General features: G+C 51.3%; 5 protein-coding genes across 5 annotated transcripts; 2 read left to right on the top strand and 3 right to left on the bottom strand.

Moving 5' to 3' along the window:
• Nucleotides 1-1616: 1616 nt before the first annotated feature.
• SEPMUDRAFT_50622 (phosphoglycerate mutase family protein) lies at nt 1617-2202 on the top strand (the record flags this gene model as incomplete). The annotated part of the gene is made up of 2 exons (XM_016909170.1): nt 1617-1821; nt 1895-2202. 2 exons carry the CDS (start codon nt 1617-1619, stop codon nt 2200-2202), a joined length of 513 nt encoding a protein of 170 aa, XP_016758240.1.
• A 440-nt stretch (nt 2203-2642) lies between these two features.
• SEPMUDRAFT_110509 (uncharacterized protein) lies at nt 2643-3008 on the bottom strand (the record flags this gene model as incomplete). The annotated part of the gene is made up of 1 exon (XM_016900847.1): nt 2643-3008. One exon carries the CDS (start codon nt 3006-3008, stop codon nt 2643-2645), a length of 366 nt encoding a protein of 121 aa, XP_016758239.1.
• Nucleotides 3009-4510: 1502 nt separating this feature from the next.
• Nucleotides 4511-5409, bottom strand: SEPMUDRAFT_165799 (uncharacterized protein; the record flags this gene model as incomplete). Its single annotated transcript, XM_016908188.1, has 2 exons — nt 4511-5198; nt 5300-5409. The coding sequence occupies 2 exons, from the start codon at nt 5407-5409 to the stop codon at nt 4553-4555; spliced, it is 756 nt and encodes a 251-aa protein (XP_016758238.1). The 3' UTR covers nt 4511-4552.
• A 1183-nt stretch (nt 5410-6592) lies between these two features.
• On the bottom strand, nt 6593-9314 carry SEPMUDRAFT_151149 (indoleamine 2,3-dioxygenase family protein). The gene is made up of 4 exons (XM_016906631.1): nt 8359-9314; nt 7932-8304; nt 7500-7881; nt 6593-7448 (listed from the first exon to the last, which is right to left on the bottom strand). Exons 1-4 carry the CDS (start codon nt 8495-8497, stop codon nt 6837-6839), a joined length of 1506 nt encoding a protein of 501 aa, XP_016758237.1. The 5' UTR covers nt 8498-9314; the 3' UTR covers nt 6593-6836.
• A 2155-nt stretch (nt 9315-11469) lies between these two features.
• Nucleotides 11470-12219, top strand: SEPMUDRAFT_13804 (uncharacterized protein; the record flags this gene model as incomplete). The annotated part of the gene is made up of 1 exon (XM_016902860.1): nt 11470-12219. A coding segment is annotated over one exon (750 nt), but the record flags the coding sequence as incomplete, so codon positions are not given.
• Between the last annotated feature and the right edge of the window lie 31 nt (nt 12220-12250).

Raw genomic sequence — 12250 nt, 5'->3', positions numbered from 1 at the left:
GGATTCCGGGGAAACCGAAAGCGACGGGAAAAAATAATGTTTGCAATTTGGGACACACATTAGCGTTGACAACATGAAGGCCACAATCAACCATCTGTCAAAATTTGTCCAGGGCCTCGTCCACGTCCATTCTATCCACCTTTCATCAATGGACAACTGAATTGCTGAAAAGGGCGGCTGGAACGTATGCATCTGTGAAAAAATTTGGAATAGCGGGGGGTCCTGGACGGTGAAGATAACGGCTTTTTCCTGCAAGTTACAAGGCCCTGGTCACGGTTGGCGTTGATCAGATGCCAATCCTCTCTGTTAATGGCCGTCTCGAAGACTGCATCGATTCTGTAGTTCTGCTTGGACTCGGACGAATTGCTCCACGGAACACTGCTAAAGTACAACTCCCAGCATCTTGGGCATTCGGAACGTCTTCTGGGCGGGGCTCACGTATTGACTCATGGTGGAACTATCCATTGTGAGTATCGGCGAGCATAATGCATACGTAAAACCGTAAAACCGTTTGTGATAGTCGGGGATTGTGTCGAGGTTATGAGTGTTGTGGCAAATTTGGCAGCGGGCAGAACCGCCGTTGAGCTTGGCACTGGCCAAAACCACATACTCCATCGATACAGAACCTAAGGCATGCCTACAGTATCATCAGCGAAGTACCTCTTCCACACCAGTGATGTTCGGACAGGAGCCATTAGGAGGATGTGCAAAAGAATCTCGTCTTGTCGTGGCTGCAGAAGGGCGAGCCAAGCACGTTGAATATCTGCTGGGGATTGGTGCTGATCACGGTCGTCTGTACGGCACAACGAGACAGACTTGACAGATGGCCGCATCAACCGGTCGCGTGAACTTTACGCCGCAGCTTTGTCTCAATGCCGCGTACAGTCGGGTGTTCTTTGGTCACGAGAGGTTGCGATGACAATTCGTGCTACGGTGGACATGAGCCCCCACGCTCCTCGGCAGTAATCAAGAACCTCGAGCTTCACGCAAGAAGCTGCAACGATAGAAGAAGGATCTATATACTTCCAGTCACCACGAACGGCATTGGCGACTGCTGCTACATGGAGTGCGTGAATAGGGGACATTGAGTACTTTTCGGTGCTCAGTATTCGACTGGGACACGGCTTACTTGCGTGACCACAGACGTACCTCTTCAGAACGCAGTGCCGGATGTAAGTCAATCCTTCGGACATCGTCATTGAACGGCACGACTACAGGTTCATTGGCTCAGCTTGTTCAGAGGGCACTACTTGCCTGCCACATGAGGCATCTTAGGTCTGCAGTATTGCAGCACACGAATTTCTTGGCGAATAAGAAGCCCGCCCTTCGCCATGTGCCTGCCGATCACTCCACGAGATCCGCCACACATACAGCGTTGTGCACAGCTTCTTCGCAACAAGCGTCGACGATCAATGCTTGTCTCGCTCAAGCGGCCGAAAGAGCTTGGACCGATGGTCAGACAGGCGGTGACTTGTCCAACTTCAGCTTACTGTGTTCTCAGCCCAGCTTACACACATAATGGCCTCGGTATGACTTCAGTTCGCATATATAGCAGTAGGTGGGAATCTTCGACCCCAAACCATTCTCCTTCAACGAAGCATCGAAAACCGCCAAGGATGAAGTCCTTCCTCTCCCTGCTGGCGATCCTGCCCTTGGCACTTGCCAAACCAACAGTCTATCTAATCCGCCACGGCGAAAAGCCCTCGAGCGGCAACGGTCTCAGCACACAAGGAATGCAAAGAGCCCAATGCCTCCGCAACGTCTTTGGCGCGTCATCAAGCTATAACATCGAATACATCCTCACCCAAGACTACAAGAAGGGTAAAAAGCCCCCCACTACCCCATTTGTCACACCCACAGGCACTAACATTGTTACTCCGTGATGACTTCAAAGATGGCTCTCGCAAACGTCCTTACGATACTGTCTACCCCCTCTCTCAAGACCTCGGCCTCACAATCGACCACAAATGCGACCGAGACGATCCCGACTGCGTGCGAGACAAAGTCAACGGCTACTCTGGCTCAGGCAACATTCTGATCTGTTGGGAGCATGACGCCTTGACTGATATTGTTGATGCTTTGGGTGATGACAATGCGCCTGATTATCCGGGTGATCATTTCGATATCATATGGGTGGATCCACCGAGTTATGGAGCGATCACGCAGATGTATAGTGAGATGTGTCCTGGGCTGGATAGTTAGAGTGTCATCATGAGAGAGGGAAGGTGCTCTCTTGAGCAAAGCTGTTACCTGCAATATGCTCAACATAGCCACAATGGCCACCTTGTCTTCTAAGGTATGCTACGCAGCGTGTGGAACCTACGACACTGTGTTGACATCAACAATCTATTCCTTTCATCACAACGTGGCGGGCCATGGATGAAATTGAAATCGCTTCATTGTTCCAGATCGCACTATCTAGTATCAAAAGGCCAAAAAGGCGCAGCAGGTTGAACTACTGCTACCCAACAATCACCGACTCAACCTAAGGTATCCTTTCAATCGCTGAGTTCGCCTATCACCTCCCCTCCCCTCCCCCTCCAACTCCATTCTGGCCCATTCGATAACACTCTTGACAGATATCACTTGTCGTCGACCTCCTTCAGCTGGATTTTCGGCCAGGTGGAATCCCTTCTCGTAATTCAAGAATCGCCGTCGAACTCCACATTAACCTCTTTGACCTGGGACTTCGGGGTGTATCTCTTCATGAGATCAGCCTCCTTCCTTACTTCGGCCTCCTTGACCTCGTACGCTGGGCTGTATCTCTTCATGAGATCAGCCTCCTTCCTTACTTCGGGCTCTTTGACCTGGGACTTCGGGGTGTATCTCTTCGTGTTTGCAGCCCGAGCTTCGACCTCCTTCACTTCGGCCTCTGTGACCTGGACCTTCGGGCGGTATGCAGATGGCATTCCAGGATTGCTGACGGGGTCACGGCGTTCGTTGGGGTACGGGGCTGCTGCAACAGCCGCAAAGAGAGTACATGCTTGGAGGAAGATCTGAGCCTTCATTTTGAACTTTGTTTGACTTTTTGGGATGTGTGAATTTGTGCGAGGCAAATTGGCCTGTTGGTATGATGAATGCAGGGAAAGAGAGAGAAAAAGAGAAAGAGATGTTATCAGGACTGGTATTATATCTCTTTTCTTCACTCATCACACGATAACATAGCCTAGATACCTCCTACCGAATATCTACTCACAGTCCAGGTGGACTGCCGATACTCATGATGCGTTGTCCTCTTCGGGCAACTCCATAGACACACTCACCGCAATCAACACACCTCTTCTACCAATAACATGTGTATAGCAGGGCAGACAAAAGCGATGTTACATTGTATGATTGTAACTACCTTATCACATATACCGGGGGGCATGGGTGTCGTTCCCATATCAGTAGTAATGCTAGCTACATAGCCTAAGCCAGGTAGGTAGGCAAAAAGAAAAGACACAAAGGAAGCTCTCTCGTATCCGCGTCTAGCACTCTGGCTAGTAAGTTGTAACGTCACACAGATTAGTCCTCCTACTAGCAACCCAACTAACTTGTAACGTACAAGTCTCTCTCTCTCCCTCCCTCTCCCTCTCCCTCTTTCTCTTGGGACAACCTGGAATTGGGGTAGAAAGCAGGTACATAGGTAAGGCATGTATTCAACCGATCACACTACAATTCTCCTCGTGTATATATGTAGAAGTCACTCTAATACGAGGATAAGAGTCGGTATGTAGTGTAGTGTAGTGTGGTGAAGTGATGTAAAGCATAAAGTTCGGGTAGTCTGTGCGGGAGGGATACTATGGTTCTCTCTCTCTCCCTCTCTCCAATATACTGTACCCTTTTTTGACCTATGTACATACAAGTTGATTCAGTGTGTTGATTTCGTAGAGGTTAGGTAGGAATAGCTGTGTAGTGTATCAAGTAAGAAAGTCTTTGTACAATACTTTTTCGCGACTTACTCTACTTCTTTCTTCTTCATTAAAGACTCAGAATCCCCGAATGAAAATACGACCCTTCCTACTCTCTTATCTCTCGCCAAAAACCAAAAACCTCGCTCCCCAAACCACGGGTTGTGGAGGAGGAACTAGAACATTAGAGTACCGTAAGGTACCTTAAGAAATCCATACTTTCTCGATCCCTTAGCCCACCCTCCATTTTCCAGCACAGACCATTCCTCATCCAGTGCTTATCTCGACTAGGTAGGTATTAAAACAATGTTTCATCGAAACCATATCTCACCGTAACTTTTTGTTTGTCCTTCTTTTGCCCTACCCGCTCTTATCTTCTAGGGGGAATTTATAGTCTTGGTCTAATGGGATTCGCCTCGAGTACGAGAGTTTTTACCCCTTCCTGGTCTACCTAGACTTCAGACAGGGGGGTTTTACGATTCGGTTTCACGATGGGTTCGATTGTTCGATGGGGATTATAAGATCTAGGCTTAAAAGGGATAAAAATCGAATATCGATCGAAGTGCCGGCAAGACAACTGTTGCCCTGTGGAAGCGACTGATCAACGCTCTAATACTGTGATTTCTACATTGCAGCTATCTGATATTCATTCTGTCATTTCAACGGTTCTCGTCGTCGTCGGGGAAGATCAAAGGTTCACCTCCGAGCGTACAGGTGACGTTCGGCCTCGCGCAAACATCCCTCAAAGCCTCCTTCTCCTCTTCTAGCCCACCAGGCGCAGGCCACTGCTTGACGCCCTCGGGCTTGACCCAGATCCGATCAACCTGTTCGTCCGTCATCTGCTTCTCACGCCACCACTGCGTCATACCCTCCCAGTCCGCACACTGCGAGGTGACGTTGAAATTCGGCGTTGGCTGAGACTCTCCGTCCATCCAAATCAGGGGGTAGACATCCATCGGTGCTCGACACATCAGATCTTGTCGGAGGAGATCTACGCAATGCGTTTGATGGTTGCGATGGCCCGGGTTCAAGTTGCCGTTGGGCCAGTAATGATCTGTCCAGACTGCTTTGCGGAGCACGTCGAGACAGTGGAGCAGATGATGTGCTTGGGAGCCCACCATGGCGAGGCTGGGGTCGTCGAGCCAGGGAGCGACGTATGAGGGATCTTGGCCGAGTTTGGGCATGTCCTTCATGGGAATCAGAATCGGGTGCGTATCCCAATTTTGACTCCAGAGTTTGTCTCCCTCGACACTGGGATCGGCTCGCCAAAGGCTTGGATTACTACTCCAGGTCGTCGCGTTCAGGCTGTCTTGATGGAGCTTGTATGGCCAAGAGCCGTGAAGGGGCGCTAAAAGCAATCTTGAGGTCAGTTTCTGGACCAATGCTATTAGGGTAACTTCTCTTACACCAAGTCGTGAGTGCTTGTAAGTGCTGAAGCGGAGTTGATGGCCAGTATTTGCCTGTTAAGAAGGACGCCGTATTGGTAAGAAGCATTAAGAGGGAATAGAACAGCCATTTGGAATTCCATCTTCTCCCTTGCTGTTGGAATTCAATGTTCTCTTCTAGACTCTCATCATCGGTGTAATTCTTGCAGTCGTCGGAATACAACTTCTCGTAGGAACTCATTTCTCTGCCAATGCCGCTGAAGAGTTGGGAGTAGGAGGCTGGTCTGTTAGACACATCGAACAACCTATCGTCGGCTCTACTTATAGAGTATATACTATGAACATGGCTACTCGTGATAAGACCCCGGAGTGTGCATAGAAACGGAACGAGGTGCAAGGGGGAGGAGAGGCCAATCAATCTGGTTTAGTATGTCGTATGTATACCCTGAAAAAGTCGTCTCGAAAGCGCACTCTGTGCGCTAGCCAGCGCTGAGTGCTCTACACAATGTAACCGTGCGAAGTGAGGTGCGATTGGGTAGCACGGACCACGTTTCGCAGCGCGCGCTCATCCCTGCAGCGTTTGGCGCTGCCGTAGAATCGAGTGAACAAGCACGACAGGAGGGCTATGTACCGCACGTGATTGCGGCATATGTACGCCAATGCGAGCTAGGATGTCACATGCTAGTTGACAAGGGTGTTGACGGTACCTCCTAGGTGAATGAATTCGTACGGTCAGGTACGTAGCGACTAGCGAGCGTGTTAGCGTGAGAAAGTGTATGTACCTTACAGTACCTGTGAGGCTGTAAGGTAAGATGGGGAGGTGAGGTAAGTTAGCGAGAGATAAGCGTTTCCACGCACAGACCTCTTGAGCTTCAATTAGCGCGATTCTTGGCGGTAGGGCGCGCTACACCCAATAAGTCTGCTGCACGGCCAAGGTACCTCCTAGGCTACTTATATACCACCTAGGCTCCTACCACTCACCACTCAAGCAAGTATCAAGACAAGACTAAAGTAGCGCAGGAATCAAAAGCGAGCGTAGGTACAGGTAGGAGAGTTTGCGAATTCGTGATAGACATGGTTATAGAGATAGAGTTGGACATGGACATGGATATAGTGATAGGTAGACATGGAAACAGAGATAGACATAGAGAAGCCTGAGCAAGGTAACCAAGAGGAGGACATGAGAGATAGAGAGATGCCTGAGAAGGAGGCAGAATGCATATACCAACCTACATTAGGTATAAACATGCACGCGACACATACAGACACATACCACGCACGCACGCACGCGAACTATGAGGTACCCTAAGAATTCCACCGGCGAGATTGGTCAACATTCCGTGCCACCGACAGGCAAGCCTGAGGACATGATATATCCCGCTATTAAACATTGATACAGCTGCCTCCTCCCTGCTTTGACTATGTGTACCAGAGAGAGAAAAAGATGACAAGAAGCCAAGCGATACACACACGTATCCTCGCTTCCACTTTCCTTCTTTTCTTCCCAGAAGCACTCATGCATCCTTTTCTGACTTTAGGATTTCGATCTCTCCCTTGTTTACTTGGAAGGATGCACGTCAATTTTCTTTCGATCCCAACCACGATCCTGGCACCATCTCTCGACTTCCTTGTCGAGCTTCTCATAACTCTCATACACATTCTCCATCATCTCATTGACCACTTTCCCTTGCTCGGCCTTCTCACTCGCACTCACGCTCTCCCACACCTTTCGCATCAACTCCATGACGGCGAAGAGCTGGTTGGGTAACCACGTGACGATGGGAGAGCCTCCTGTGGCAGTCGGGTGCGGTGTCCTTTTCATGATGTACTCTCGGGCGAACAGCCAGTGTCGCCATCGGAAGCTGCGGACGTGCTCGAGGAGTCTGAGGTAGAGAATTTTGGTCTGGAGGTCTTGGAGACAGTAGTCTTTGACGGCGAGTTCCTCGGATCGGGAGCGGACGTAAGCGAGGAAGTCTCGGTGAGGCTTGGGTCGGTAGCCGCGAAAGTCTTTCAAGATTTCTGTGAGCGGATTCTGAGGCATGGGGATCTGAAGGAGGCTGTCCAGGAGGGGAATGATGGCGTCGTTGGCACCGGACTCGCCACGGAAGTATTGTGGTTGGTTGTCGGCGTAGCCGTCGTAGATGACACCATTGGGGAAGAAAGGCTGGTTCTGTGTATAGATTAGTCATGTGATCTGGTGTCTCAACAAACTACAACTCACAGTGATGCCAAAGATGAAAGTCCTGTAGCGGTTGTAATCTTTTGGTTTGCTCTGATTCCACATGCCCTCCATGGAGTCTTCAATGACACGCATGGTGCTGAGGAGATGCTCGAAAGCATCCACTACAGGCGTGACACCGGTATCTGCCGCCACGGAGTCAAGCAGCTGTACGGCACCTTGCACGAGCGGTCCAGTATGCTTGACCATGTCGACGTGTGTCAAGATGAAACCAGCTTCAGAAGATGAAGCATCCAGTCCATTCTCAAAGGCACGAATAAGGCGAAGGTTGCTGTACTCAGAGGCACCAATGGAGGCATCGGCGAAGCGGTAGTTGAAGAGAGCATATCCAGCGGCGTATGCAAGGAAAGCAGGAACATCAAGCCTAGATGGAGCATTAGCATAGACGCTTTGCACACGTCGACGTTGACTTACATTTTAGCACACTTGACAAGTGGCCCGGCAATCTCCCGTGGGAGGACTGGTCTTCCCAGGCCATAGGTACCATCCTTTTGCCATTGCTCCCAACACGGCTCGAGCAAGTAAGCCGAGGCGAGGAATGAATAGTCTCTGAACGCAGCAGAGACAGCCGCCATGTCAGGCTCGCCATCAGCGGCGATGAGGTTGTCAATCTCATGGTTGAGATCAGGCAAAGCCTTCTGCTCGTCAATGGTAGGACCGAGCTGGCAGGTGGCAAGAAGGCCAGGGGTGCCATCTAGCTTTTGAATTGGCATGTCATCGCAAAGCTTCTGCAGAGGAGCGAAGACCGAGGGTAGCTCAATTTGTGGTGTTTGAAGTGGCAGAAAGCCTGTTCTCTATTTAGAAGTGAGGTAGTGTGTGGAGCTCTGTGAACAATACTTACCATTTTGCGTGGTAATGGTGAATGGATCAAGGGAAGATGGCAGTGCGGCCGGATCATCGTGAATATGGGGAAACACAGCACGCGTATCCGACATTCTGACCTTTTCTTGGTCGGCGGTGTTGCTAAGGTAAGGACTCATGATGGATGATGTTTGTGTGGTGCAATGGGAACGAGGTGCAAGGGAGCTTGGCAGAATTGGCCGAGACAAAGAAGTCGGCGGAGTTAACTGCGAATTGGAAGGTGAAAGAAGAGAAGAAAGTGAGATCTGGGGCCGCGAAGAGCTTATGTATTCTGAGGCCGGAATTGATTCAGCTGTTTGGCATTATCATGAGATTGCTATCTCCTTGTGTGCTATTGGCCTGGCCGGAAAGCGTCCGGCCTTCTAGAGCGTGGAGAAGGGGAGCGAGCAGGCCGCCTCATCCACACGCAAGGGGGCCTGCTGGCGAGGACCGGAGTAACGGTGGAAGGCTGCGACTGAGACACCTAGCTTTCATAGCAAGTGAATTTGTGCTGGGGAGGTAGTCCGAGATGAGTCGAGGCCGGTGAAGTGATACGGCTCGCATGCGCAAGACGCACGGCCGAATGACCCCATACCACAGTTGGCTGACTTGGCCAGCCGGCAATGGTACGTCGGGACAGAGCTGCCATCGAGAAGCCAGCGAAAGATTCCATAGAATCCAGCATGTCCCATATTGAGCATATCCGCCGATCAAGGTGCGACTTGCGGTCACGTGACCCACAGAGTTTTGCGCAGCGGTCAAGGAGGTAGGAGATACCACGGAGCGAGAGTGTTCGGATATACCCTTGAATGCAGTCAAAAAGACAGACCTGGTGCTTTTAAATCCATTCCAGACTGCAGTTTTCCAGCCAAAGGCGACAAGAGCGTGCTAATCTTCAAGGGAAAGCGAACGCGAGGTGGTATGATGCTTGCAACGATGAACACTTCCGGACATCGATGCTGATGATTGTGACGGGTCGGGTTTGTCGTACGTGTTTTGACGACGAGTGGCAGAAAAAGAGCTGGGTGAGGCACTCCAGGGTGAATCACAGCTTGACTCTCAGCTACAATGTGTCTTTGGTCGAGGCCTTCAGCCAGACAACTCTTCCGGAGTCTGGCATGAAACGGCGTATGAGGAGATGATTTCGCGAAGCATCTTCGACGTGCGAACTCTTCCGGACGCAGTCGATATGATGGATGTTCGTACAGTATCCTCAAGAAACTCTTCCGGATCTTGAGTCGTCGTACAGCGTCACACAATGAACATGAAACCCTGGATGGCCAACTCTTCCGGAGGCCCCAGGTCACATTGCATTGCAGCTGAACAGCAAGCACTTCCGAATGCTGTCAGGAGGATGTTTCGCGGCGTAGTCTTTTGCGGTTGCAACAAGATAAGTCTATAGAATGTGCAGTGCTGTCTGCGCCATTATGGTCATCATCCGAGCCACGCCGCCTTCTTTGCTTTGTTCTTCCCGATTCATAGCTCTTCACCCTTCCCTAGCCACCGCTCTATCTTGTAAGCCGGATAGGCTCTATGGTTCCTAGCTACGCCATATCTGGACAAACTGGCGATAGTGGTCGATATATGTCGTCGGCGGTCGAGGGCGTGGTTGTTGGTGCTACACAGCGATTTCCTCCGGCCTTCACGGGTTGCCCTCGGGGGCGCAAGTCGACAGGTTCGGTATGCACATCCAGGACGCCCGTCTCTCGATGAGTGAAATTTCCAGTCGACGGGGATGGCTTGTGCGTGGTGGTGATGGAGTGGAAGAGGGAGAAAGTGGGGAGGGGAGCAACCCAGCAGGATGGAGAGCTAAGTCCGCCTAGAAGTACCTACATTCTCCATCTTCACTTTGACTTCATCTTTGACTTCATCTTCGACTCCATCCGCCTCATCACATCAGCATTGTTACAAGACATAGCACAGCACGCCGCGCCACACTCAGCGCAGACATGGACAATCTGACGTATACCGAGATGGCGATACTGGCAGGCAGCCGCGCGTGACGGCGATCTTGAAGTGGTGGACGACGCGCAAATGCGCGCCCACGCGTGCGCGATATGACAGCACCAGTATTGAGTGCGCTACAGTCCTTGGAAGAGTTGAACTCGATGCTCGGGCAGACAAGCACTGTCCTTGTTCATGACCTCCGCTGCTATGGACTGCATTCGGACGTCTCGCCGGGGGCTATTCACCAACATGTCCCCCAGCTTCGTGATCAGAAAAAGGGACACCACTTCGAAGCCTGAGCTCAGCGTCCACGCTCATCACATCTGCATCATACATGTCTGCGGCCAATTTCGTGGACCAGACAGGCGACAGAGAATTCTTGAGCGAACCTACAAAGAAGAACACATATTGCGCCAAGCCATCGCTTCGGCTACAAGATCTTATTGACACCCATATCCAGACCTCAGGTCTTGATCGTGCCCAGCCACGTGGCAAACGGGTCCGAAACTCTTGTCTTGCTTCATAATGAGCCTCATTGATCACCTATATTGCGTTCAGCCAGAGCTGCAGCTAGTCCCAAGAACATGGTCCATCGGGCCCTGAATGCGCGCGTTCCCCGAGTATGCTGCCATCGAGCATGACGCTCCTACGATGTATGCGGTCTCTGCTCGAGACTCTGTTGTAGATCCTCACGGCCTTGTACATACTGGTCGGGTCTGATTGAACTCTGAGCCTGTACTGGTCACTCAGGAGCCCGGATGATTCACTTTCCACAGAACCTTTTACGACTATAGTTTCGCGTTCAGTCAATTAAACTTCTCTATTGACAGAAGCCGCACGGGCATGCTCCTCCATTGAGAGTTCCTTTCTTTCTCCTGCCACAAGCCAATGGAGGCTGAAGGAACGGCTCGGACTGGCTATACTCATATGTGTTTCCTTTGTGGCAGAATGCTATTGACCTACTGTTTAGGACCTACAACACTCTCTTACCAGCGATAATCGACTATATCTTCATTGCCCGAGTCCCTGTTTACATATTTCTTCTTCACCCACCCACAAGTCATTCTTTACTCCATTCGACTACGAATACAACAGTGTCTGTCATAAGACTACCAACTATTTCCATTCACAACAACAACATCCCACCACCACCAAAGCATTCAATATGAAGGCCGCTCTTACCACTCTCCTCCTCTGCGTTGGTGCAGTCAGCGCCATCGCTGTTGCCGAGCCAGTTGCCAATGCCGACCCAAAGAAGAAGAAGAAGGCTCAGTCCGGCCGCAAGGCTTACCAGGGCCGATTCGGCTTCTGCGGTGTTGCTGGCTCCAACTGCGCCCGCATGAAGCGTTCCGCTGAGGCCATCGCCGATGCTTTCGCCGAGGCTGACCCAGATGCACGTTACCAGGGACGCTTCGGCTTCTGTGGTGTTGCCGGCTCCAACTGCCACAAGGCCCGCCGTGCCATTGAGCACATTGGTGAGCTCGCCGAGCGCAGCTACAGCGAGATTGAGACCCGCTCTGGCCGCAAGGCTTACCAGGGCCGATTCGGATTCTGCGGTGTTGCAGGCTCTAACTGCAAGCGTGATGCCGAGGCTGAGGCTGACCCAAAGAAGAAGAAGAAGGCTCAGTCTGGCCGCACGGCTTACCAGGGTCGCTTCGGCTTCTGTGGTGTTGCTGGCTCCAACTGCGCCATGGTCAAGCGTGATGCTCGTTACCAGGGACGTTTCGGATTCTGCGGTGTTGCAGGCTCCAACTGCAAGCGTGATGCCGATGTTGAGGCTGTTGCCAACATTGCCCGCGCCATTGAGGAGTGGGACCCAACCTACCTCGCTGAGGTCTGCCACTCTGAGGGTGGTGAGTGCTCTGCTCTCGTCAAGGCACACCGTGCATTCAAGCAGATCAAGCGTGACACCGAAGATGTTCAGTACAAGCGCGCCGCTGAGGACG

The sequence above is a fragment of the Sphaerulina musiva genome (assembly GCF_000320565.1).
Source record: "Sphaerulina musiva SO2202 unplaced genomic scaffold SEPMUscaffold_9, whole genome shotgun sequence".
In the NCBI taxonomy this organism is placed as follows: Eukaryota; Fungi; Ascomycota; class Dothideomycetes; order Mycosphaerellales; family Mycosphaerellaceae; genus Sphaerulina; species Sphaerulina musiva.
Note: the sequence above shows the minus strand (reverse complement) of the source record. Positions and strands in the feature narration are given on the sequence as shown.